Source organism: Triturus cristatus, chromosome 5_2 (genome assembly GCF_964204655.1).
Source record: "Triturus cristatus chromosome 5_2, aTriCri1.1, whole genome shotgun sequence".
Lineage (NCBI taxonomy): Eukaryota > Metazoa > Chordata > Amphibia > Caudata > Salamandridae > Triturus > Triturus cristatus.
The window spans coordinates 926,185,104-926,212,494 of record NC_140588.1 but is presented as its reverse complement, the minus strand read 5'-3'; the positions used below and the strand labels follow the sequence as shown (position 1 = coordinate 926,212,494).

General features: G+C 45.6%; 1 protein-coding gene across 2 annotated transcripts in view; it reads left to right on the top strand.

Moving 5' to 3' along the window:
- THOC2 (THO complex subunit 2) overlaps positions 1-27,391 on the top strand; it is a 1,568,999-nt gene that overhangs the window by 88,660 nt on the left and 1,452,948 nt on the right. For both annotated transcript variants that reach the window (XM_085608126.1, XM_085608125.1), the window contains exon 2: positions 10,817-10,875. In XM_085608126.1, coding sequence (XP_085464252.1) covers positions 10,817-10,875 — 59 coding nt within the window. The remainder of the gene's footprint in view (positions 1-10,816; positions 10,876-27,391) is intronic.

The window sequence follows — 27,391 nt, the reverse complement described above, 5'->3', positions numbered from 1 at the left end:
GGTCAGCAGGTAGGAAGCTTTGTAGCCAATTTTCAAGGAATCTCTCTGGATTAGGCCCCTCCGGAAGCCCCCAAAGTGGAGATTGTTGCAACCCTCTGCATCGCCCATGTGCAACGATATCAGTCACAATTAGTACAATCAGACGTGTAAGGATGTATCACCAGCTAGGTCTCATAGTTTGGGGGATGCATCCCATATGATGCTAAACCCATGCGTTCAAGGCTAGGCTACCACCGCTATGCCCCCTGATTGCAGCAGTCATCCTTCCCAGCAGGAGGAGGCACTCCTTCCGCTACCGCCTCCTCCGACAGGGTGGCCAGCGTCAGTCACTCAATCTTGTCCCTCCTCCAGTTCTATATTGTAGGGGGGGCGCAGACTAAGCCACCTTATTGCAATACGCCTCTTGGCCACCACAAGACCCAGAATCACAAACTGCCTGCTCAGTTTCCTTTTTGCGTTATGTGGTATAATGTGGTATAACACCTCGGCCCAGTACGCTGTAATGGCGAAGCAGCGCCATACTATGTGTGTGTGTAGTACGCTTTTCGTTACTGCGCCTGGTCCACGCAGACGACCTACTAGGATAGACAGCGTGATGTTGCCTATGTCATAAATTGGCTATGTGCACAGTTATATTGTATAAGTTTGAACTAAGGATTTACAGAGACTTTCTGCACAGCCTCGTGTATTTTGGCTCAATACCCAGATGTCAGGGGCTCATCACACTCCTGCTGCCATGTTATTTCCAGTTGGAGTGGCCCCACTTTACGGTCCGCCTGGAGTGCCCATACATGTGTGTTTTGTCTACGGCCTTGGGAGAGTATAGTGACCAAGGTTGATGTGGGTTTAGGGGCCTCTGGGAACGTCGGGCACAGTTGTTGGGCTGTGGTTGGTATTTTAGCGTGTTTGCAAGAATTGTCCATGTCTGAGTTCAAATGCCTCAAAGGCATCTTGCATGGTAATGAAACGGTCTCCTGGATATAGGTCAGAAAACATAAGCCAGCCGCCCTTTTTCCATTTGTCCGTCTACATAGTCTGCGCAATTTGGGCAAAGGGGCATGCTGTGCAAAAATCTAGCTCTGGGCCATTAGAGACCCGCCTCAGAACCGGCCATACAGTCCGCTCCTAGAGCCAGCACATTCGCTTGGTTACATGGGGTAGTGACTCTGGAACCTAATTGCCAACAACTCACTTGGCGTCCCTCGTACGTGCCCGCTTTCAATTATTGACATCAAACCAGTGGATGGCATGTTTGAGATGAACTGCCAAGTAATATAACTCCAGATCCGGCACCTCCATACCTACCTTCCCCATTCCTGTTTCAGGGTTGCCAAGCCTACTCTGCAGCGTTTCCCTGTCCATATTAACTGTCCAGTTCCTTAAAAAGTCAGTAGGAGATCTTGTACATTGCTCCCTGTAGCACACATAAATACCGGGGTATTACTGTCATTTTAATAAGGGTAATCTAACCTATATGGCTTCCATGAATTCCAAAAACCTATCAAGGTTCGAAGATTCCTTATTACCCTTCCTAGATTCAAGCCGTGGGCTTGCTGCTTCCGCTGCATAACGTGAAATACTTAACTATTTGACAGCATCTAGTCTGCACAGTATGGTGGTTTTTGGCAATTGCGCTACAGACAGTCTCGCCATCAACCCAATCAGGAACAAAGCTGACTTGGTTTTAATTAATATTCTGGCACGAATATTCACCAAATTGCTGCATAATATTCAATAGAATTAGAACCGATAGATCAGGTTGCCATAAGTAAAGGTAAAGCATGGCGTCGTCAGCATAAAGTGAGACTACGTGAGTAATTTTGCCAACCCAGATACCCCAGTTGTGATGCATGGTTCTAAGATGGCACGCCAATGGCTCCATTGGGATGGCAAAGAGCGGGCGCGACAGTGGGCCACCCTGCCGCTTGCCCCGCTGCAGCTGTTTTTCCGCTGAGACCCATTTGACAGTACGCAACTGGGCATGTGTAAAATAACCGAACCCATTTAATTAAGTTTTCACTCAGTCTTACTGTGGCCAGTACCTGTCAGATGTAGTCCCAACTATTGGACTCGAGCGCCTTCTCCATATCTAAAATGTATAGGACCTCCTCCAACTGTGGGGGGGGGGGGGGGGGGGGTGAGGGGTGTAGAACATGGGTCAGGCGTTGGCGATTGCACAGTGTATTGTGGCCAGGGATAAATCCTGACTGGTCAGTATGGATTAATTGTGGTTAAAAGAGCAACTATCTTGCTGCCAGCACATGGATGAGTATTTTTATCTACTTTCAGCATAGACAGCGGGCGATATGTGCCCGCTTCCATGGGATCCTTCTCGGGCTTCAGAATCCGCACAATTCGTGCTTCTGTCATGGAAGCCGACAGGATACCATAATCCCAGACCTCTATATACACCAGCAGAAGTCTTTGTAATAATGGCCAGGATATGCCTTCGAATATTCCATCGACAACCCAACTCCCCTTGGTGCTTTAGCAGTCTTCAATGATTTCACAGCTAGCTGTAGCTCCCGTCTGGTTCGGGTCTCCCCCCAAAGAATTCCTGTCCTCTGGGGCAAGGCGCAGCAAATGCAGATCTTGTAAATATTGGCAAGGGCTTGGACATCAGTGTCATGTGGCACAGCATACACTCCCCTTAGGTGGACCTCGAATACCCTGTTGATCGATTGTTGGGTGCGACTATCTGTCCCGCGGAATTTCTGTGCCAATATAGGCTGAACTGAGGTCTCAGACCGCTTGAGTTGAGCCAATAGGCGGCCCACCCTATTTCCTTCCATAGAGTCTGTCCTAGCTCACTAGGCGAAAATAACGGTCAATGGTCTCCAGTAGTGGGTTGACACAAATTGGATCCCTGAGGGCCTCCACTCTAAGTCACCATAAGGGCACCCTAGGCCATGTGCGATGCAGTGAGTAGGTCAATAGAAGGGGGAGTTGTCAGATATGTACTGTCCCAGATATAGTGTGTCTAATAACTGCTAGGAATCGTTAAATTAAATTTAAAGAAATCGAATTCACTATGCATTTGTCTTGCTGAAGTATAGCATGAGTGTCTGTGTTTTTATGGTTGTAGTTTCCTCCATATATATACTGGGCCAATACCCACTCGTAGTTGTGCAAGGGACGCCGTCATGTTAGGGTTCGTGGATTGTTGGGAGAGGGGGCCATGTCTATTGCTCAGTCTATTACACAATTAAAATGGCCTGCCATAATTATTTCCGATGCTAGGTAAGGTTAAGCCACCCTCATAACAATAGGGAGCTCCAGGGGAAGGAAAGAATGGGTCATCCCCCACTCAAAACAACTTTATAACAAAACAGACCCAATCTACTACGTACAGAGGTATCTTTATCTATTGTGTAAAGACAGGATTGGGGAGGTATCAAAACTACCCTCTTCACAACCACCCCCAATTATTTAAATTCATGGGGTGGATTCCCGATTTACCAATGTCTGTACTATTTGTTTAAAAAAACAGCAATTATTGCAAGAACCCTCAGCTTGTAACCACTGTTGTCAATTGTGAAAAATATTTCAAATCTGTAACAACCCACACCGTGGTAGTTAGTGAAAAAATGTGCAGAGCAAGGTAGCACCTCACGTGCGCAACACCATAGCGGGCTGACACTGGTTAGATCATCACCAGTACTGCCACGTTTCTCATCATAGGTTGCCACCTTGTTCAAAGAAAAAATGGATAACTGTACCAACAAAATTCATGAGAAAGCAAAAGGTGAAAAAAAGGGGTGAAAATTACACACAAGTCCTGGTTTAAAATTGATAGAGAGCCATGACTACCACAATTTTATTCTCTGCTCATGGATCATTTCTAAGGTAAAAAGTGCTGTAATTCAACAGACACGAAGCCAAAACGCCGACATGTTTCATTGCCTTACTTGTACGGCAAATTCTTCAGGGCAACAGGACTTCATTCGCCATATCAGCATATTTCATGCTGGATTATTTGTGACTACAAAATATAAAAAAACATCAGAGGGTTCCTGCAATTACTCACTGAGTGATAGGGCACAATCACACTCACTCTGTCGTCTTCTACTTAGATGTATAAGGAGCATGAGTTTGTCATTACCCGTTGTCAGCCATGGTGTCTCGTACCGGCTCGACAGCGTATTGAAAGGGACTGTGATTCTGTGTTTCACAAGCCCTTTTTGTGCTTCTGGGCATTCTGCAAGGCAATTTCAAACATATCCTATGTCAGAAATCAATGTTTCACCCAATTCAATCCACCACATATAGATTCAACAGTGTTTGTGGGATTGTCGTATTTACCCCATAACTTCATTATGGCTTGTACTTAAACTTGCTTCACTGAATTGTACACATCATCAAGATCAAACATGGCAGGGTTTCTCTCCGCGAATAACTCGGAGCCGCGGACGCAACCAGCAGTAAATGATATAGTAGTGAACCTATCGGATTACAACCTTTCAGATGACGAAAGAGTGGTTTTAAATAAAGGTCTGGGATTTGTGCCCACCCCAGCACATGACAAGTTTAAGTGCCGCAGTGAGTTTCATGAAACTATGAGAAACATAAAAATTAAAAAATTCTTTGCCAATAAAACCCAGGATCCCCCCCTCACTGTTTTCCTCTGATTTACGCTGCCCGTCGGGGTTCTGTCCAGTCTCAGCTAGCTTGGGCCCAGAGGTTCTGGTGTTTGAAAATAAAATCCTTCAGGAAATTGATGCCCTTGAGAGGAAGAATGAGAAACATACCTTTAACAACATGAGTAAAAGGGACTGGTTAGCGGTCAAAAGCCTCCAGGACAACCCCCTTATTACGATAAAATCTGCAGATAAGGGGGGTGCGATAGTCCTAATGAACACCAGGGACTATGAGGCTGAGGTTCTTAGGTTCTTGAATAATCGTGAGAATTACCATCCACTTACACGTGACCTGCGTAGCGAACTTTTGGGGCTCATTGGGTCTATGGTGTCTTCAGCAAAAGAAAAGAAGTGGATTACTGTGAAGGAGGCTGAGTTCCTTTTGAATACTAGATCCAGGACACCGGTGTTCTATATACTTCCAAAGATTCACAAGGCTGCCAGGCCAACCCCTGGCCGCCCGATAGTATCGGGAATACAATCTGTTCTTGAACCCCTTTCGCAGTTTGCGGACTTTTTCTTAAGAGAATCAGTCATCAAACAAGCGTCCTTTGTGCAGGATACTAGAGACATTTTAAATGTTTTGGAAAATGTGAACTTTGACACACAGTCTCAATTTCTCGTGACGATCGACATTGAGTTACTTTACACCTGTATCCCCCAGGACGCGGCGCTGGTGGCAGCAGCTCGCGCCCTGGAGGAACAGGAGTGGTTTTACAATACACCACAGTCTTTCGTCATGCAATGTATCGAAATCGCATTGACCAGGAATTACTTCAGCTACAAAAATGACTTGTGTCTGCAGGTATCTGGTACCTCAATGGGCGCAACCTTTGCGCCGAGTCTGGCCTGCATTTATGTAGGCCAGTTCGAAGAACATCATATCTATCATCCTGGTAATCCCTTCCAGAGGAATATTTTCCTCTGGAGGCGATACATCGATGATGTGTTATGCATCTGGGAAGGCACTGAGGAGGATCTGGTGGTCTTCTTGAACAGACTAAATACATTAGATCAAAGCTTGAGGTTCACTTGGACCTACAACCGCCATGTTGCAACCTACCTGGATCTTGATATTTGGGCGGAACAGGGGCAATTGGTAACAAAGGTACATCAAAAGACAACTGATAGGAACTCGTTATTATTGTTTGATTCTTTTCATCCGCGGGCCCTTAAAGATAATCTACCGGTGGGACAGTTCCTGCGTTATAGGAGGAACTGTTCCTCCACCGCGGACTTCATGCAACAGTCAGAGGACCTTTGCGACAGACTTATTCAAAGACAATATCCCAGGAAGGTAGTTAAAAATGCGAGAAAAAGAGCACTAAATACACCCTGTAGCGCTCTTTTGAAGACGACTTTAAAACCAAAAAGTGACTGCCTCCCTGTTGTCATGACTTTTGATCCATTAGCGAACAAACTTAGACAGCTCATGCAAAATAATTGGGGACTGTTGTCCACAGCTGAGTTCAAGATGCCCTCCCCCAGGTTTGAGTTCAAAAGAGCAGGCAACCTAAAGGATAGACTGGTGCACTCCCGAGTGGGAATTGATAAAAGTCCATCTAGCCTCCCGGCGGGTCATTATCCATGTGGCTCGTGTTCTGTATGTGGCCTGACTTCCAAAAGTGATAGAGTGGTCCTATTGGATGGTAGAACATGGTATCTAACCCAATTTACCAATTGTAACACAATGAACGTGATTTATCGTATCATGTGTGGGTGTGGTCTACATTATATAGGCCTGACCTCAAGGAAGGTTAAGATAAGAATTCAAGAGCACCTCAGTACCGTCAGAATGGGGAAACTGACCACTAAATTTGTGCAACATTGCGTCACTGAGAAACATGATTCTAGATCACTAACTTGGACTGTTCTAGAAAAAGTTAAGGGTGATGCTTCAAACATTGAGAGATTGTTAATCAATAGGGAGGCTCGTTGGATTTTTTCTGAAAAGGCTGACAAAATTGGGTTAAATGATGGGATAGAATGGAATAAAATCTCCTTATGATGATTAGGCTGTCTAGCATGTCCCTTGTGTCAACATGCCTCTTGGATGTACTGTAAAACAAGGCTGTTTGTGCCGAGTGACGCTGAGACTAAAGCGAAGAATAGGGGTCTGTGTCCCATGAACTCTGGCTTTGGGAGTCCCCGTATCGATTTGAATCTCAAAAACCATGAAAAAGACCACAACTAAATTTCAGAGAATTGCGTGCATTCTGTGTGTAAAGTGAACACCACTGATGTGGATATTGAGATAAGGGGGAGTAGTTGATGGATAGAAACAAAAATCCTGTCGATATTGAACATCCTTGAACAAGGTTATGTTTAATAGAATAGATAGGAAGTTACCAGGCCCCCATTAACGTTAGTGGAGATTACATGAATATTGTAGAAGCGTGGTGGGGAGTTGAAAAGTGAAAAAAAAATTCCATCACTGTTAAGCTTTATGAACACATATTCCTTTTTCGCATCAGGTTTTAAACACTGCGTAGTTTAGATACACAGTAACACGGTTCCCTTGTGGATTTGAGACGTGTAAACGAGAGATATATAGCATGTAAAGCGTTATGAACACCTGTATAAATAAGGAAGCCGGAGTTTTGCCCATTTTAAAATGGCGCTTTCATTTACGTGACTTGACACGTGATTTGGAATGCAACTGATAGAAGTCACGTGGCAGGTGACGGGTTTATCAGAGGGTTGGTTTGAAGTGCCCAGAGCGGCTGAGACGAAGCTCGGGATGCCATTTTAATACGGTGAGACGTATGAGTGAGGGGTGAGGATGGATTTAGACACTTTCCCCATTTACCCTGTGAGTTCGACATTAAGGGGTATGTAGGTGTGAGTTTCCGATTTTAGTTGGATGTAAAACTCCGCTTTACGATACTGTGTGTGTGCAAATGATGTGTACAATTCAGTGAAGCAAGTTTAAGTACATGCCATAATGAAGTTATGGGGTAAATACGACAATCCCACAAACAGTGTTGAATCTATATGTGGTGGATTGAATTGGGTGAAACATTGATTTCTGACATAGGATATGTTTGAAATTGCCTTGCAGAATGCCCAGAAGCACAAAAAGGGCTTGTGAAACACAGAATCACAGTCCCTTTCAATACGCTGTCGAGCCGGTACGAGACACCATGGCTGACAACGGGTAATGACAAACTCATGCTCCTTATACATCTAAGTAGAAGACGACAGAGTGAGTGTGATTGTGCCCTATCACTCAGTGAGTAATTGCAGGAACCCTCTGATGTTTTTTTATATTTTGTAGTCACAAATAATCCAGCATGAAATATGCTGATATGGCGAATGAAGTCCTGTTGCCCTGAAGAATTTGCCGTACAAGTAAGGCAATGAAACATGTCGGCGTTTTGGCTTCGTGTCTGTTGAATTACAGCACTTTTTACCTTTGAATTGATCCATGAGCAGAGAATAAAATTGTGGTAGTCATGGCTCTCTATCAATTTTAAACCAGGACTTTGGTGTGTAATTTTTACCCCTTTTTTTCACCTTTTGCTTTCTCATGAATTTTGTTGGTACAGTTATCCATTTTTTCTTTGAACAAGGTGGCAACCTATGATGAGAAACGTGGCAGTACTGGTGATGAGCTAACCAGTGTCAGCCCGCTATGGTGTTGCGCACGTGAGGTGCTACCTTGCTCTGCACATTTTTTCACTAACTACCACGGTGTGGGTTGTTACAGATTTGAAATATTTTTCACAATTGACAACAGTGGTTACAAGCTGAGGGTTCTTGCAATAATTGCTGTTTTTTTAAACAAATAGTACAGACATTGGTAAATCGGGAATCCACCCCATGAATTTAAATAATTGGGGGTGGTTGTGAAGAGGGTAGTTTTGATACCTCCCCAATCCTGTCTTTACACAATAGATAAAGATACCTCTGTACGTAGTAGATTGGGTCTGTTTTGTTATAAAGTTGTTTTGAGTGGGGGATGACCCATTCTTTCCTTCCCCTGGAGCTCCCTATTGTTATGAGGGTGGCTTAACCTTACCTGGAATCGGAAATAATTATGGCAGGCCATTTTAATTGTGTAATAGACTGAGCAATAGACATGGCCCCCTCTCCCAACAATCCACGAACCCTAACATGACGGCGTCCCTTGCACAACTACGAGTGGGTATTGGCCCAGTATATATATGGAGGAAACTACAACCATAAAAACACAGACACTCATGCTATACTTCAGCAAGACAAATGCATAGTGAATTCGATTTCTTTAAATTTAATTTAACGATTCCTAGCAGTTATTAGACACACTATATCTGGGACAGTACATATCTGACAACTCCCCCTTCTATTGACCTACTCACTGCATCGCACATGGCCTAGGGTGCCTAGACTACTGTAGTCTTAAGAAATTAACTGTAAACTTGGAAAAAACAAAGATTCTGTGCTTCAGCAAAAAGAGGAATATTTTAAACTGGGTCCTAGGCTCCATAAAATTGGAGATAGTTAAGGAGTACAAATACCTAGGAATCTGGTTTGAGAAATCTATGAAGTGGAAAGTACGCCTGGATGCGATAAGAATTTGTGCCCTATCCTTGGTTAGTGGCCTGAGAACATTTATTAACACCTATGGTGAAATGACGGATAGACCAGTCCTGAAAGCTTACACGGTTATGGTACCTCCTCAGTTATTATATGGCACTGAACTGCTATTCTTAAGTGGTAAGAGGAAGTGGGATGATGAAGAAGGGAAATGCTTAAAACAATTACTGTACCTACCCAGATCCTCCATGATTCAGGCAATAAGGTTAGAAATCAAAATGGTTTCATGGGAGAAAATGGCATACATGGCACTAATAAGATTCTGGCAACGCTTGTGCCGTGAAGAAGAGAAACAAGTTTCCTTTTGGTGTAAATGTATGATCCTACAGAGTGAAATGAAGCAAGCACAGGGGCTCAGAGAAACGGTTGTTACGGTGTGTAGGGAATTGAGGACTGACAGCAGAAATTTCATCCAACCATAAGTAACAAGGAACTTAGGACATTAGGGAAAGGAATATCATGGGAACAGGATAGGCAATACTTGGAAGGGAAAAGATCTGTATGTTTTATGATGAAATCTTGGCAAAATGGCCAGCAATTCCCATATATGGATATTCTTCCCAATCGTTGGTTAAGGATAGAACTATTAAAAATAAGATTTGGGATTAATCCATGTTATGAGAATGATAGGTTTAAGAGAGCCATGATTGACCACGAAGGGAAGTGTACTTGTAACATAGGGGGAAAAGGGATATTTTGCACATTTTATTAGATTGTCTAAATGTTCTTGATACAGGAAAACTGTGGCTATGACCAATCTTCCTGAAATATGAGGTTAGGAATCGTGCACAGGCAGTAGACCTGTTAATTGAAATGCACTCACTAGATGTAGCATGTGCAATAGGGAAGTTCATGCTTGAAATTTAAAAAGTTTTTTAAAATGTGTAGAGTGGATGTTTTATCACTAGTATTGATTTGATGAAATGTACACCAGTTTTTTATTAATGATGCGTGGAATTTAAATAATTGTTATATAGAATATATTTCTTTTAGAAGATGTTTTAATGTATTTAGAGTTTTATATGGGTATTATAAAGTTTTTAACTCGAGCTGGTTTTTAAATAGAAGATTACTATGTCTGTGTGTTCATTCATGTTTAAGGACCTACGGTCTAAATCAGAGCTTTCCAAACTGTGTGTCCAGACAACGTACTTTGTCGCCTGCAAATGGTGGGTGTGTCGCTGGATGACCCTGGTATTAACAGGCACTGTGTGCCCGGGAAGCTGGGGTGAGGTGAGGGAGGGAGGGAGGGAGACAAAGGGAGAGCGAGAGGGGGAGGTGGAGGGAGAGAGGGGGAGGGAGGGAGAGATATGGAAGGATGAAGGCATCCGCTGCAGGGGCCTGTGTTCAACCTCATGGTCTCAAATTTGCTTAAAAATGCACCATTTGCCCACTTTTATTTCAAAATATTCTACCGAGGGAGAAACCCCCCAGTTTCTACCCGAGAGGGCGTTCCTGGAGTTAAATAACTTGTTCTTCTTGTTGATTCTATTTACTGCATTTTTTCACAGCGTAGTAAAAATCTTTAACACCTGATTGCAGATTTGTGTGTAATTTAAGCATTTTTTAATTTTTGCATATGTATCTTCTCCTTTTAACAGTGTTGAGTTATGTCGAAGTCTGAGTGAAAATAAAGCCCCTGAAAATATGACATTTACTGGTATGTATTAGAAACATTTTTCGTTTTTCATCAGAATAAACATTCCAAATTTCCATACTTTGCAAGGTATTCTAAATGCAGCCCCCTTTCTGCTCTACCACTATAATTTTGATATTTGTATTACTGTCTTAAGGAATCAGAAACATCTGTTGTGTATTTTTCATTGATTATAGATTATAGAATGATAGTGGAGTAAAAAAGTTTAGATCTTCACATGCACAAGTAATGGCAACTACGGTTATCAATCAATCATGAGTTTGTAAAGCGCTGTTACTCACCCTTAAGGGTCTCAAGGCTCTGGGGAGGGGGAAGTGGGGGCTGCTGATCCACCTCTTTTTGGGGTTTCAGCTGAAGAGCCATGTCTTTATGTCTTCCTGAATTGCGTCCATGACGCAGATTGCCTGAGGTGGGGTGCGGGGGCCAGGGGGCAGAGTGTTCCAGGTCCTAGCGGCGAGGTAGGAGAAGGATCTTCCTCAGGTTCTTGTCTTGTGGATCCGTGGGACGGAGTCCAGGGCGAGTTGGGCGTAGCAGAGTTTTGTGGCAGGTGTGTGGAACGCAAGGCGGTGGTTCAGGTATTCTGGTACTGCGTGGTGGAGGGCCTTGTTGGCATGTGTCAGGAACCTGAAGGCTATTCTCTTGTTGATATGGAGATAGTGGAGTTGTCCGAGGTGTTGTCATGTGGCTGCGGCAGGAGATGTCTAATACAAGTCTGGTTGCAGCATTTTGGGCGTTCTGTAGTTTTCTTGAGCTGTTTCTGGGTGTTGCCGGCGTACAGTGAGTTGCCGTAGTCCAGTCTACTGGTGAGTGCGTGGGTAACTGTCTTTCTGATTTCTGTGTTAAGCCATCTGAATGTCTTACAAAGCTGACGCAGTGTGTGAATGCAGGACAAGGATACTGCGTTGATTTGCCGGTTCATTGAGATCGAGGAGTCCAGTATGATAAGATTACATGCATGACCTTGGGGGTGGCAGGGGTTCATAGTGCGGCAGTTAACCAGGTGTCTTCCCAGGCAGAATGGGTCTCAGGAAGAGCACTTTGGTTTTGTCCGAGTTGAGATTGAGGCAGCGGTCTTGCATCCAGGTAGCAATGGCCTTCATTCCTTTGTGAAAGCTGATTCTGGCGGCTGTGGTTTCGTTGGTGAGGGAGATTATCAACTGGATGTCGTCAGCATAGGAGGCTATGTTGCGCCCGTAGCTTCTGACGATGGCTGCGAGAGGAGCCATGTAGATGTTCAAGAGGGTGGGGCTCAGGGAGGAGCCCTAGGGCACTCTGCAGCTGATCTCTGTAGGTTCTAAGAATAAGGGGGGTAGTCTGACTCATTGTGTTCGACCAGTCAGGAAGGAGTGGAACCAGTCCAGTCCAGTGCCTTGTCGCAAATGCCGGCGTCGTGGAGTCTTGTGATTAGAGTGCTGTGGGAGACTGTCGAAGGTGGCAGAGAGGTCCAGTAGGTTGAGGGCTGTGGTTTCGCCCCCGTCGAGGAGTGGATGTTGGTGGCGGCGAGGAGTGCGGGCTCCGTGCTGTGGTTGCTTCGGAACACGGATTGGGAGGTGTCCAGGATGTGGTTCTATTTGATGAACTTGGAGAGTTGGGCGTTGATTGCATTCTTGATGACCTTGGCTGGGAAGAGGAGGGAGATGGGTCTGGCATTCTTGAGGTCTGTTGGGTCGGCAGATGGGTTTTTTAGCAGGGGGTTGATCTGTGTTTTCCAGTCGGAGAAGGTGGCGGTCCAATGGAGCAGTTAATGGTGCAGCGAAGCAGGGGGGCGGTGGAGGCGGCTGCTCTGTGGAAGATGTGGTACGGGCAAGGATCTGATGGGTCTTCTGAGTGGATGCTCTTTAGTGTGTCTTCTGTGGTGAGCAGAGTCCAGTTGAGCACAATCTGTTGGGGTACAACCTGGTTGTGTGCGGTGGTGGTGGGCGTAGTGGTGGGGTCTTGGGTGTCGGAGCTGTCGTAGATCTGCCTGATTTTGTGGTGGAAGAAGGTGCAGCGTTTGTTGCAGAATTCTTGTGAGGGTGGCGTGTCCGTGGTCTCGCTGTTGGGCCTGACGAACATCTTGACAATGGCGAAGAGCTCTCTGCTGCTGTTGGCGTTGATTCTGTCTGTTTTCTTTGTGGTGTTGAGAAGGAGTGTTGCGGGGATTCTGCTCATGCACAGAACTATGCGCAGGAAACCAGGACCTCAGTGAATTGTGGTGTACCAAAAAACTCACCTCAGTACCCAGAACCCCTATCCGACTAGTATCAGTGTCTCATTCGTTCTCCGTACTACAGCGAAGCTACCAATGATTAGACATCCCAGAACAAGCGACTTAGGGTACTCTCAGGAATGGTGGGAATCAAGAAAACACTTTGGTTTCTATTCTCATATCACTCCACAACGTGAGTAATCAGAGACATGGAAAAGTTTAAAATGTTTGTTTAGCTACGTGCTCGAAGATGCAGTACTTTGGCTAACATAAGCAAACAAATTATTAGAAATAAAACAATCGGCATTGTTACAATTCCATAAAACACAAAGGGAGAAATCCTATTATAATGATAGTGGAAACAGGTCTTATAGCGCCTTGTGTACCACCCTCCCCTGGCTAGAAGCTAGTTTTATAATAATAGAAGGTCTCTAGGTTTGAATGGGGAACCCCATACCGCCAAGATCAGCTTAGGTGAATCACATCACAGGATCAGCAACGCTCGCTGTAGATGGAAAGGTTTTCTCCAAGTGCCCGCATCATGCATGCAAAGCAAAGCAATGCAATATTAAAGGCACCCGAGTTTCAGATATTTGCAGCTAAGTGCGTGTTGTGTCTAGAGTGTGGGCCGATCAACCTGAATCAACAGCATACATTGTTATTTGACCTTGAAGACTTCTGCACTCAGCGTACAGACTGAGATTGCAGTGCAAGTCTAGGGATGTGAAAAACAGACTTTTCTCATGAAAAGCAAGCGAGCAAGCAGTTTTTACTTACAATAACAGTTACCTGTAGTGTCGTGTGCAAAAGTGGCAAGATGGCGTTTAATCTTCTAAAACGCTTATGCTAACATAGCAATGTGTGCAAGCAGAACCCTGTCTTCACTACACGCTCCGCTGATCGAACCACGAACAAAAGGGAAGCAATTTAGGCACGCAGAGTTCAAGTTCGATTGAGACAGAACCAAGTTCATATTTTGAGAATCCGGACAATTTAGAAGTGTTAAGTTTGAAGTTGCAAGGTAAAAAAAGAAAAAAACAAAGGGGCAGTATACTGCCCTGCTCTGAAAGAAAAAAATAGTTTAACCCGTTCCGTGCTCATGACGGAACCACTCCGTCATGAGCCACGGGTGCGCTGTGCTCATGACGGAGTGGCTGCGGCCGTTGGCGGCAGCTCCGCCCACGCGGCGCTAATTCCCCGCCTGTGCGCGCGATTAGCGCAGTGGGCGGAGTCGTGACGGAACCACTCCGTCATGAGCACAGCTCGCCTGTGACTCATGACGGAGTGGTTCCGTCACGAGCACGGCGGCACCGCAACTGCCCCCAAACCCCCCCAGCGCCACGGCGGAATTCCTGCCGCGGTGAAGGGGTTAAAAATGTTTTCCCAAGAACTGATACGTCCTGAAGACAGACAAGTGTCAACTTAATCCATCAGCGTAAAAGCACAGTATGTTACAACAGCCTCCAAGAGGAAGTCATTGTAATCATCAGCAAAGGATTCAGACATCCAATTTATTAAAGTAAATGAACATGCATGTTCTTCGATTGCCGGAGCCTCTAGCACCATCGGAGGACAACTCGCGTGTTCTTCGAGGTAACTTCGTGCCAGGAAGTCATGTGCCGCTGCACATAGATGCCAATTCCCTAGAACTCCATGCGCAGAACAGTCCAACTCATGAGCCACTAAGGGACTCATCAGTCGACATAAACCGTGACAAGAGACGCTGTGTTGGAGAGGCACAAATCCAGGGATCATTCAAATGAACAAGCCAGGCAATGGAAAACAGGTTGCACGCAATTAAAGTATGGGAACCGGAAGGACAATCCATAGGCTACACTCAAAGTGGCCAGAGGTAGCGTTCCATAGTATTCAAGCATCCGGTTGCGAAACTGGAGCAGCCGGGGCAGGCTGTACTGTGGCACAGATTGTGCAGCCATTGCGGCGCAAACAAATAAACAGCAGCACACCGGCAGCCAAAGCAAGAATTAATGGTAATCCGCCGAAGATGCTGGAAAAAATAGAATGAAAAAATGCCGGTATCATACCAAATATTGTCTGGAACGATGTCACAAGGCCGGAGCCCACAACTTTGAAGAATGCGCCAAGCCAGTTGTTGACGAGGCATTGAATATAGTGTGAATCAGAGCGCCGAAATGCAGTGGGAGATCAGTGTTCAAAAGCGCATGCACCTCAGTGCGGGTGTTAGCTACGTGAAGGACAAATGTTTCACAAGAGGAAGTTAGGGTGACTTTTTTTTTTTGGGACAATAGAGCCCTTATTCTGCTCATCTTGTTGAACTCTGCTTTCAAGGTTGGTATGGAAGGCCAGATGGATATGTCGAGTCTCCCATGCGGGGGCGGGAAAAGCTAATTTTTACAGCAAACTACACGTTGGGAGACAGTTACAATGTACGGAATCCCTGCTAGCATCCCGCAACACGCTTCATTATTTAAAAGTAAACAAGTCAACAAAGCTTTATTTCTATATTTGATATCATAAAAGCACATTTATACATTAACACACGATTCATAAGAGTACATTAAAAAAAGTCATATAAGGACTTTTTGTTACAATAAATAATTTAAAACAGTGTATTAAACTTTAACAGCTTTGTGAATAATAAACCTTTCATACAAATTCATCATATAGCCCTCCGCCTAATCAACCATGCCCAACTTAGAAATTTAGCCACCCCGCACACTAAGGTTGTACTAACGTCAGCCTTTAGTATTCTAAGTGCAACAGAGTGGTCCCTAGTTCTAAGCTGCAGGCACACAGGTTTTAACCATTTCAGTCTAGGTTTCGAATAGGCTGGGCATACAAAAAGAAGGTGGAGAATGTTTTCAGTAACGCCTAAGCAGTTTGGGCAATCCACGGGGGTTTGATGCGGGGGCTTCCACTTGCTAGTATGATCACGAAGAAGAAGAGTGCCCATCCTAAACTGAATGAAGAGGGATCTATCCCTAGGCTTCATAATAAAGTCTAGATAGGGCTCCGTAATAAAGTCTAGATAGGGCTAAATAACTACCGTTAGCTAGTAACGTGAAAGTGGGTGTTATAGCTGGCATTGGATTTCCCTTTAAAATGCAAGCTAAATTCGGGGCTTTGGTATTACACGCACCGTGCAATTGTACATTTTTGCATACTAATGAGTGATCAGGTGTAGAAGTGCACTCCTCTCCCTTTAAATAAACTTCTTCTGATGGATACATCTGCCAGTGGATTCCTCACCTTGTGAATATCCCCTTCGCCAGCAACATTCGGAATTTTTTTGTAGCTCTCCACGCCGACTAGGACGACGTCACAATAGCATGGCTCTGCACGCGGCTCCGCTGACGTCGCTGGAGCCATAAGAGCCTCGTCGGCGTGATGACATCAGTACCCTTTTTTCCACGCCGTCGACGCTAACGGTTTTCTGGGACACTCCGTAGCTAGTTACTTTGTATTTCTCGTTTCTGGTCTTCTCTTGCTTCTTTCCTGAAGATGCCGTCGAGTAAGTCGGGGTTCAAGCCCTGTAGAGAGTGCGGAGGACATATGTCCATCACGGATGCTCACGAAGATTGTGTCTGATGCCTGTCGTCGGATCACGACGTCAAGGGCTGGTCTTGCTGCTGTAAGATGAACCCTAAAACTTTAAAGGAGAGAGAGAGGCCAAGCTGTTCATCGCAAAGATGAGGAAGGAGAAGAGAGGTCGAAGGTGATCGAGGTGGAGGTGGAGGTCGGGCTCGAAGTCGACGTCGGGTCATGCTTCAAAATCAAAGAAGCATAAAAAGAAGAAGAGGCACGGTTCTCTACGCCGTTCAGATAAGGAGATGGCTCCGAAATCGACTTTATTATTACTATTATTAATACGATTTATAGAGCGCACGGCTACCCCAAATAGGGGTGTCCCCGCGCTAGAGGACTTCTCCAGTTCCTCTACGTCGTAAGGACTATGTTTCTCCTTCGGTTTCGAATCCAGCTTCACCAGTTCTTCCGGTTTCGCCTGAAGCCTCTCCGGAGCGTTCTCCAGCTCCATCTCCGACGCATTCTCTGGCTCCGGTGGAAGAGGCTCCGGTACCTGATGAGTCGTCGACTCCATTGGCTCCACCGTCGGTGCTGATTCGCTCGAGTCCGGTAATGCCTCCGCCTGAGCCTTTATTGGGCCCTTACCCACCTTTCCCTGCCTGGGCCAAGACCCATCGCATTACTTGAATGCCATGTATGGTGTCTTTACGAAAGCAATGTACCCCTCTGGAGCACCTTCGGGTCCCATGGGTCCAATAGCCTTTAATTTGGGGGTTCCTCAGGCCTAGGCTCAGGCTCCCTTTATGCCCTTCCTTCCAGCGGCGCCGTCCTGGCATTTCCCGGTGCCTCCGGATCCGTGTTCGACGCAGGCTTCAGCTCCGTCGGAGTCGTGTGTGGCACCGCCGACATCCGTTCCGAGGATGAGATCCAGGCGGGAGGCGCAGAGGATTTTGGAAGAGCAGAGGTATTGGGCAGAAGAATTGGAGGAAGGTGAATTCAAGAGTCAGATGACTTATTTGAAGATTTAAGGGAGGCAAGTGGCCTTGACATGTCCTCAGAATGGGGGCTTTCTCCTCCTTCAGATGCTCCCTCTGAGGATGTGGTTCCTTACCACACAGTTATAAGGAAGGCAGCGGAGCTCTTAGACTTGCAGCTCCCAACGGCTGAATTTAAGTCCAATATCTTGACGGAGGTTCTTCATTCTCCTTCCACTGTAGTAGAACTTTTGCCTCCTTTCAATGATGCCATCACTGAGCCAGTTATGGAGGTTTGGCGTAAGCCCTTTTCGGCTCCGGCAGTGTCAAAATCTGTTGCTAGGAGGTACAGGGTGGCTCCAGGAGATCCGGACTTCCTAACATCCCATCCTTCTCCTGAGAGTCTGGTGGTTCAAGCTGCATGTTCGAAGAAGTCTTCTTGAGCATTTTCTCAAGTTCCACATGATAGAGAGTCAAAAAAGCTTGACCAGTCAGCCAAGATGGTGTTCTCCTCGGCAAGTATGGCCTTGAAGTTCACGAATGCCACCTGTCTTTTAGGCCGTTACATCCACGCCCTAATGGACTCTGCAAAACTGCTGGCCCCTAAATTGCCTGAGGAGGACAGGCAGAATTTTAATGAGGTCTTTTCAGACACTCAGGCAGCTGCACGTCAAGTTATTCAGAGTGGTTTGGACACTGCAGACTCTATTGCCAGGATTATGGGCTCCTCGGTTGCCACAAGAAGTGCTTGGCTTAAGTCATCGGAGTTCTCTCCAGATGAACAGGCAACACTTCTAGACCTACCCTTTGATGGTTCTGGACTGTTTGGGAAGAAAGCAGATGCACCCTTGGAAAGGTTGAAGGACAGCAAAACCACAGCGAAGTCTCTGGGTCTGCAGGCGCAGCCTAGAGGTTCCTCTTACAGAAGGTACAGAGGTTTTGGGAGATCGTCCTTTCGGACCTACAGGCAGCCTCAGCAGCCGCAGCCAAGTACCCTGTATAAGACCTACAGGGGCAAGAACAGAGGTCGTCAGCCCTCCTCCTCCCTCCCTCCCTCTTGCCACAGCAAAGCAGCCCAAGATCCACCATTCTGGATCATGTTGGTCCTGTGGGGGGCGGCTTACTCATTTTCTACAAGATTGGGAATCTGTCACTACATACCTTTGGATTCTAAATCTTGTGGAAAATGGGTATGCTCTTTCCTTTCGGGAATTCCCTCCAAATTACCCTCCTTGCCAAGGTGTTTGCACAGAGGACCACCTTCTTCTCCTTCAGGAGGAAGTCCTAACATTACTGAAAAAAGGTGTGAGGTGGTTCCAGAGCGGGAAAGGGGTCAGGGATGCTACTCCCGGCATTTCCTGATACCCAAGAAGGACGGCAGGCTACGTCCAATCCTGGATCTCAGGATCTTGTACGTTTTTCTGAAGCAGAAGTTCAAGATGCTCACCCTTGCGCAGGTCTTCAAGTGCTGCAACAGGAGGACTGGATGGTGTCGATCGACTTGCAGGATGCGTATTTTCACATCCCCATCCTGAAGTCGTACAGGATGTATCTCCGTTTTACGGTAGGGTCGCAACATTATCAGTTTGCGGTTTTCCCGTTTGGGCTTACTACTGCACCTCGAGACTTCACCAAGGTGATGGCGGTGGTGGCAGCCCATCTCAGAAGGTTGGGGATTCCAGTTTTCCCCTATCTGGATGACTGACTGATCAAAGCGGAGTCGCCAGAGAAGGTGCTTCATCATCTGCAGGTTACAACTCCGCTGTTGTACAAATTGGGTTTCTCGATAAACGTGCCCAAATCTCACCTGGTGCCCTCTCAGCGCAACCTGTTCATAGGGGGGGTACTGGACACTACTGTGTGTCGAGCATTCCCACCTCCACAAAGGATTCTCGACATACAGGAAATGATTCCCTTGTTTTACAATGGAGTGGTCGTTCCAGTCCTAAACATCCTTCGTCCGCTCTGTCTGTCTGCTTCCTGCATTCTGTTGGTCAACCATGCACGCTGGCACACGAGGGCGCTCCAGTGGTGCCTCCGCAGGCAGTGGTATCAGCACAATGGAGATCTCGGGGAGTCTGAGGATCTCCAGAGAAGCTGCAGCAGATCTGTCTTGGTGGAGCGTGGAGGGCAATCCTGTCTCAAGGAAAACCCTTCTATCTACCTCCATCGGTGGCCACAGTTATAACAGATGCATCCACTTTAGGGTGGGGTGCGCATCTGGGGGATCTGGAGATCAAGGGTCTTTGGTCTCCAGAGGAAAGGTTGTTTCACGTCAGCCTTTTATAGTTGTGGGCGATACGTTTGGCACTCAAGTCCTTCCTCCCTTCCCTTCGCGGTCAGTCGGTTCAAGTCCTGACTGTAACACCACTGCAATGTGGTATGTCAACAAGCAGGGAGGAGTGGGGTCGCATTGTCTCTGCAGAGAGGCTTTGCGTCTCTGGTCCTGGGTTCAGGATCATCAGATTTGTCTGATGGCAAATCATCTGGCCGGAGTTCTGTGCGTGCAGACAGTCTCAGTAGGCAGTTCTCTGCCGACCTAGAGTGGAGGCTCTATCCGGCGGTGGTTCGTCACGTCTTTCGGACGTGGGGAACTCCTCGGGTGGACCTGTTTGCCACTCAAGAGAACGCTCACTGCACGTCATTCTGCAGTCTCCAGTATCCGATGCAGGGAGCTTTGGGGGACGTGTTTCAGTTGAGATGGGACTCGCATCTCCTTTACACGTTTCCACCCATACCCTTGATTCCTCGGGTTCTGAGAAAGATTCGCCAAGACCGGGCTCAGGTCATATTGATAGCCCCGGATTGGCCAAGAAGGGTGTGGTTTACAGATCTTCTACACCTCTCCTCGTGTACTCCGCTCCGTCTCCCTCTCAGGGCAGACCTCCGCTCGCAGGGGCAGGTTCTACACACCCACCTCCAGAGCTTACACCTCCATGCCTGGAGATTGAACAGGGCAACCTGAATTCTTTTTCTCTACCGCCCGATGTGGTGGACGTGATTTTGTCTGCCAGGCGTCCCTCCACCAAGTCAATCTATTCCTCTAGGTGGTTCAAATTTATCCATTGGTGTGGGGAGAAGTCTATTGACCCTTTTGAGGGCTCGTTTATCCAACATCCTTCAGTTTGCTCTCTCTAGCTCCGCAAGGTTTTGCTGTAGCTACTGTGAAGGGTTATTTATCGGCTTTGTTAGCATTCCTTTGCTTGCCGGATCAGCTGTCCTTGTTTAAATCACCTATTGTGTTACGGTTCATTAAGGGCCTTACCAACAAATTTCCGCCCACTCCATTTATTGTGCCTCAATGGGACTTAAATCTTGTCTTAACTTAGTTGATGGGTTCTCCCTTTGAACCCTTGCACAAGTGTCCTTTAAGGCTATTGTCTTTTTTAAAAGTTTTTCTCATTGCCATTACCTCAGCAAGGAGGGTAAGTGAGCTTCAAGGTCTGAGTTCGAAACCCCCGTTCTTGACCATTCATGCTGATAGAATGGTACTCAGAACCAGGGCTGCTTTTCTGCCTAAGGTGGTAACTCCTTTCCATCTGGGGCAGTCCATTACCCTCCCTACTTTCTATCCTCCCCCTCACCCTTCCAAGGAGGAGGAGCGGCTTCACCGCTTGAACCCTAAAAGGGCGGTGAGTTTTTACCTCGACTTTCGAGTGGTTGACCAGCTCTTCGTGGGCTTCATTGGCTGCAGGAAAGGCAGAGCGGTGCACAAGCGCACCCGTTCCAAATGGATTATCTTGTGCATCAAGATCTGTTGCTCTTTGGCCGGTAAGGAACCTCCAGAGGGTATAAGGGCTCACTCTACCAGGGCAAAGTCTTCTACAGCTGCCTTATCTAGAGGTGTTCCTGTGGATGACATTTGTAGAGCGGCAACTTGGGCCTCCCTCCACACTTTCGCGAAGCATTACTGCTTAGATTCTGAGGTGAGGAGGGACGGACACTTTGCACGTTCTGTCCTTCAGGACTTTTTGGTATAGAAGGGTGGACATCCTCCTCCGGGAGTGAGGACTGCTGTGGGACTCTATTCACAAGGTGAGGAATCCACTGGCAGATGTATCCATCAGAAGAACAAGTTACTTACCTTCGGTAACGCTTTTTCTGGTGGATACAGTATCTGACTGTTAGGTTAAATGGTAAAAAATGAGATGAGGTATTCATGTAGTCCCAAGGAACTTTCCCAGACTTCAATGTTTGTAAAGTCTACGCAAATTGATTTTGACCATGGTATAAAACAGACACGTCATCCTGTACAATATCCACAACAGATGAAACAATATTATCCAATGTGTACATTCTGGAAGAAAGTATTAATACTTTATCAATGACAGCAAGCACTTTTTCCAAATTTGCTTGATCAATAGCCCTCAATCTAGAAGCTGCTTCAATTTGAGATAATTTCCAAACTTTGTTGTAAATAGCATATACCCATCTTTTGGACCTGCCTCCTACAGGGCCTATAACAAATTCATCCAAATCAATATAGTCAGTCAATTGGGACAAATTAAGTTTAACTGAAGCCAGTTTTGACATAATTTGCCTACTGAATAGGTAGTAACAGAATGGGAGGTTTCAAAACGGGGGTCTGTATAGCCCGGGGTCAGACCCAGAAAACGACGTTTGCATGAATCCGAACGTTTTTGCCATAATAACCATCCCTGGGGATTCATGTTGGAAATATTAAAGGAGGTATTAGTAAGTAGTGACTGCAATTCATCAAGGGACATATCTATGTGATTGTCCCAAGTAGGATAAGCACCCAGATCAGGAATGGTAGGGGCATTAATAAATTTTTTTTTTTAGAAGTAGCCAATCCAAAGCAAGTGGTTTGAAAAATAGTAGAATTAAAAAAGAACATGTGGTTCGGGATGAGACATGCGCGATTTAAAGCCTCGGTGCCCTGCACCTGCCAGCTTTTAGAACCCCAAACCAATTTAAGATCAATTGTATCTTTCCACAGCTCATAGCCCCCTATGGCTAATTCATCCATAAAGGACTTCGAATACAGTAATTTAGTGTTTGTAAGTCTAAGTTTGGAAATCGATTTAGCAGATGTTTTGAAATAAAAGGCTTCAGGATTGGAATGACTAAAAGCAGTAAAATAATGTAAATTTTTTCAATCGAGTTTTCGAACTACCTTGAATGGGAGCTGGGCAGTGTTCCCATTGTGTATAATTAACCACATTTCTAAATGTATTTGCTCTATGCAGGAAATGATTGCCATAGTGCTGGTAACAAAATAACTCTGCATAATTCGATGAGTCCAAGTACCAATCTTCAGCATCAAAAGCAGCATAATATTTCAAATCAGAAAAAGCCTCAACTGCTTGGACATCCCAATCATCAGAGCGTATGTTTTGTTTCACAACATCCACCTTAGAAACACGAAGTACATTGGGGACATTAATCACCTCTGTAGGGCCATGAATTTGAAATTTTACAGCATCCCATACAATCCCATCGAACACAGGCCAGGCAGTAATATTGACAAAAGTCTGGTCCCTCTTCAAGATGTGTGATGAGGAGGGGGGTGCCAAAGTTCCATCAGTCAATCTAATTGCATATCTTTCGGTAAGATAATGTCCATTTACTAGACGCAAAAAGACAACCACAAATCCAATCGACATGAACAAAAAAATAGATATGAGTACCAACCAAATGTAAGTCCAAGGGGGATTTAAAAAATGTCTTCTAAACCAAACTGCAAAAATAGAAATTTTCGATGGGGCACTCGATGTTGTAGAGTTCGTGCCAAATGAAAAACGTGACTGGTCCACTGCACATGATTGGACACCAGGCAACGACACATCTGTGGTATAAGTATACTCAGTATCTTCATTGTGATCGCCAACTGGTGCATTCAACAATGGATTAGTGACTGTATGCATCTCAATGGCAATGTTAGACGTGTTCGTATTTGCCAGGGCCAAAACAGAATTTCTCAGCATTGCTGGACAAGAGACCGCTGAAGTCCTACTAAGAAGAATCGGCCACTCGTCGTAGCTTGACATTGTCAATGGAGATGTACCGGTTATCCTTGCGACCAGGAAGTGGACGTAATATGACTGTTCTTGTACCCTGCACGCCAAGCACTGGAACAGGTGCACGATAAGAGGGGCCGAACTCCTTCTTGTTCTCCACCTTCTCACGGACCAGGTCACCGACTCGAGGTAGCCAGCCAACTTCTGGAATCTGAAGTGCAGCATCAGTTGTGGAGGGCAAGTGTTCCTTTGCAAGACTGTCTCGAGCCTCTTGTAGATTCTGTAACAGAGCAGAATGATGATCTACGTCAAAGGGTGCGGCCGACGCTGCTATGTCTAGACCATCAAGGTCCGGGACAAGCCTTTTTATGCCAAAGAGCATTTCGTATGGGGTCCTCCCACCCAGAGACCTCTAGGGAGATTAAGTGCATGTTGTACGCTATACAAATGGGCCAACCAGTTTCTGCTAGTACCGAAAACCCTAGCTGTCAAGGCTTGCTTTAAGTCACGGTTCCTTCGCTCCCAACAGAATTGCCCTCAGGTGGGTATGGAGATGCAAATTTGACCTGTACCCCCAAAGACCTCATGGTTTGTTTGTACGCCTTCGAGGCGAACGCAGGACCCTGGTCCGAATGGAGGGTGCCACACGCAAAAATTCCCACAAAGACACAAATCCCTTATGAGAGTTCGAGCATCAGCACTTCTCTGTGGCCAGACCCATAGACAGCGTGTGCACGAATCCACTGCAACCAAGATGAATTTATACGCAGTATCAGAGGAGAAAGGACCTCCGTGATCTAAATAAACACACCCAAGTGGTTTATTAGATCTGTACAACCGTGTTTGTGGTGGATGTGCAGAAGAGGAAGGCTTAATCTGCTGGCAAATGTCACAAGTAAGGACATAATCACAAGTCTGTTTATACAATCCGCACCACCAGTAACGTTGCTATAAGATAGTGACAGCCACTGAAACGCCTGCATGTGCCGAGGCCATACCTTCGTGAGCGGCTGTGATCAAGGAAAGCCTGCGGTCCGCGTTGGGAATTAATCTGTCACCAATGTTGTTAATTCTCACATAGGGAACTTTATCAGGACTTAAATGATAAGAGTATTTAGAAGGGAAACCTCTAGGGTAATCTTCTCCCTTCTCGGTCGCAGCAATAGCTGCTAGGATGTCATCATCAATCTAACTTTTGGATCTTGTAACTGCCAGGGATGTGGAATTCCTATTGCCCGACGCCCAGGACATATTGTTTGGGGTCAAGGGCAACAAGTTTTCATGTGTACTTTGTCCTCAGGGCAAGGAGGTCCAACCCCCTAATGCACAAACCCTTTGTTTGCCAGTTTATAGTACCACAATACGGATCAGAGAAAGGCATTGCCTGCACTTCAGGCAATGTTTGCGTCCAAGTGTTATTGCTGTTCAAATTTGTATTTATGGTTCATTAATGCAAAAAATTTATTATTAGGGTGAGCGCTCTAAGTAAATGTTGTAAGCTCTGACTGCACTACTGACGATGGTTCCAGGACAAAAATGTGTACACACGTTTTCAATGTTTAGCAATATTAGGCTAAGTATAATGCTCCCAGAATGCTCTCTGATTAGATGCAAATATTTGCGGAAGCTTGAAAGCAAGATTGAGGATCCTTTGCGTTCAAAATAAAATGTTCTCAAAAAAAGTCAAAAACATTTCGCTAAATCACTGTCAAATTTTAGGTACCATCGCTTTGCAGCATCATTTACTAAAATGTGTTGATGTAAGATAGTATTTCCTAAAAATATTCATAATAGAAAACCAGTGTAAGCAGTTTTACTAGGATTATGGGAAACAAAAATAAACAAGCATTGGTAAAGCCAGTAGGTCTGAAATTGTTGGTCAGCCTTTTGGTTTTGCCAGTGCGTGACATGTTTTGGCACGGTTTTTGTAAAACCCTATTAGTGTGGGAGCTGCTGGGCCCTCACCATTATACCAAACATTGGCAAAAGCAAAAGTAGTTTTGGTTTCAAAAAGCACACATTGCCACAGTAGTTCCTGGCACTGAACAAATGAGTGTGTGTCGATAGGCTCTTTGTGAAGGAACAGAATGCTGTCACTCACAGTGAAGCTAGCCGACAGACAGACTGAATTTTAATAAACACAACAGGTCATAGGTAACATCAGGCCTAATTAGGGGACCAATTATTAAATAAACTCTCAAAAGTGCACCCATGTCCTTGCATTAAGTGCAGATATACAGCTTTTTGGAATTCACAAGACTTTACAGAAGTAGGCCTAGAAATAGTACTTCTAGAAAATATTTGTAAACTGCATTTTAGCATGAGGAAATATGCAGGTGTAGATTTGCTCATGCAAAAACCTAATTCTTTGCAAGTTCACTTTCCCTCCAACCACTTTTTTCCCCAACCCTAGAAAAATGTTTGTCTGCCATTGTCAGGAATACATTTCCAGCCTTTCTCAGTATGTGTAAAAATTAGAGAAGAGTTGGTTGAAACCCTTAAAACATGCAAATTAATAGGCTTGTACAGACACAAACGGGCAGTCCAACCCTGGGACTGTTGCTTACCATTACCTTTGGCCCCAGTCTGTAGATCTGCAGAAATGTGGCAACATAAGGGAATTGCTATTATTCAAACCCTACTATGAAAGGAGTTCTGGCATAATCACAGAGGTTATTTCAGAGCTCTTATACAATGAGATTGCTGCCATAATTTGTCGCTGCATTACATGGCACAAAAGGGACAAGTGGATTGTGTTACAGGACAAGTAGATTTATGAAGCAACCTGCCCCATGGACAAGTAGATATTTTATCAAATTCCACACCCCTGAACTGCTGCTACTAGATATGTCACCACTGCTGTTTTCGCTGCTTCGTCAGCTAAACTGTTACCAACAGCGTGTGCTCCTACGCGCTGGTGACCAAGAGTATGAATTACATTCACGAGAGGCAGACGTTCTTTAAGTTCTGCCACTCGAACCCCCAAAGCATTTTGTTTGTTTGTGCTACTGTTGGAATCTCTATTCATTCTGAGTCCAAAAGAATAAAAAGTCGTTGTAAGACTGTATGCAGTAGTAAGACTCACTTACAATAAGAGTAGTCACACGGGGATCAGCAAACTCCAGTGCAAGCACCAGAGCACGTAGATCTGCCAACTGGGCGGTACAGTCCCCTAATGTCTGCGTGTGCATGACATCGTACTTTAATTCACCATGGTACCTACCAGTATTACGCAGGCCGCTGAATAAGCATGCTTCGAATCCGTCGCTGGTTGCGCCGAACTGTCATTGTAAATGTTTCAATGGTATTCCTCAAGCTGGCACATGGACAGAGGAGCAGGATGAACAAATTCATACTGTAGGTACTCCTGAGTTTGCAATGAGGAATCAAAGGTAAACATGACATCCGGAGACATCAAGGAAGTAGCCCAATGTATCCAACGTGGATGCAAAGCTTTAGAATTTGGTACACTGGCTCTCGTTACTGCCTCAAGGGCAGGAGACTGTGTGACAACCAACATGCGTTTCCCCTCTGACAGCGCTCTCTCCGAATCGCCATCTGTAGAGCAGTCAATACTTTCTCGACCGTGGAAAAACGCATCTCAGCCGAAGTGTACAAGTGTGACTTGTAAGCAATAGGGACTGTCTTCCTCATTAATTGTCAAGTATGTGAAACCCACTGCCATTGGCACAATTCTTATTACCAGGTTTTAGATGCAAGAAGATCAGCCTGCAAAGATTGCATTATAGCCAGGGCCGGACTGGTAATTCTGGGCACCGGGCAATCCCCCGGTAGGCCGGGGGGGGGGGGGGGGAAGATTTATTTATTTATTTATATTTTTCCCACAGGTGCCTGATTTTGGTGGCCTG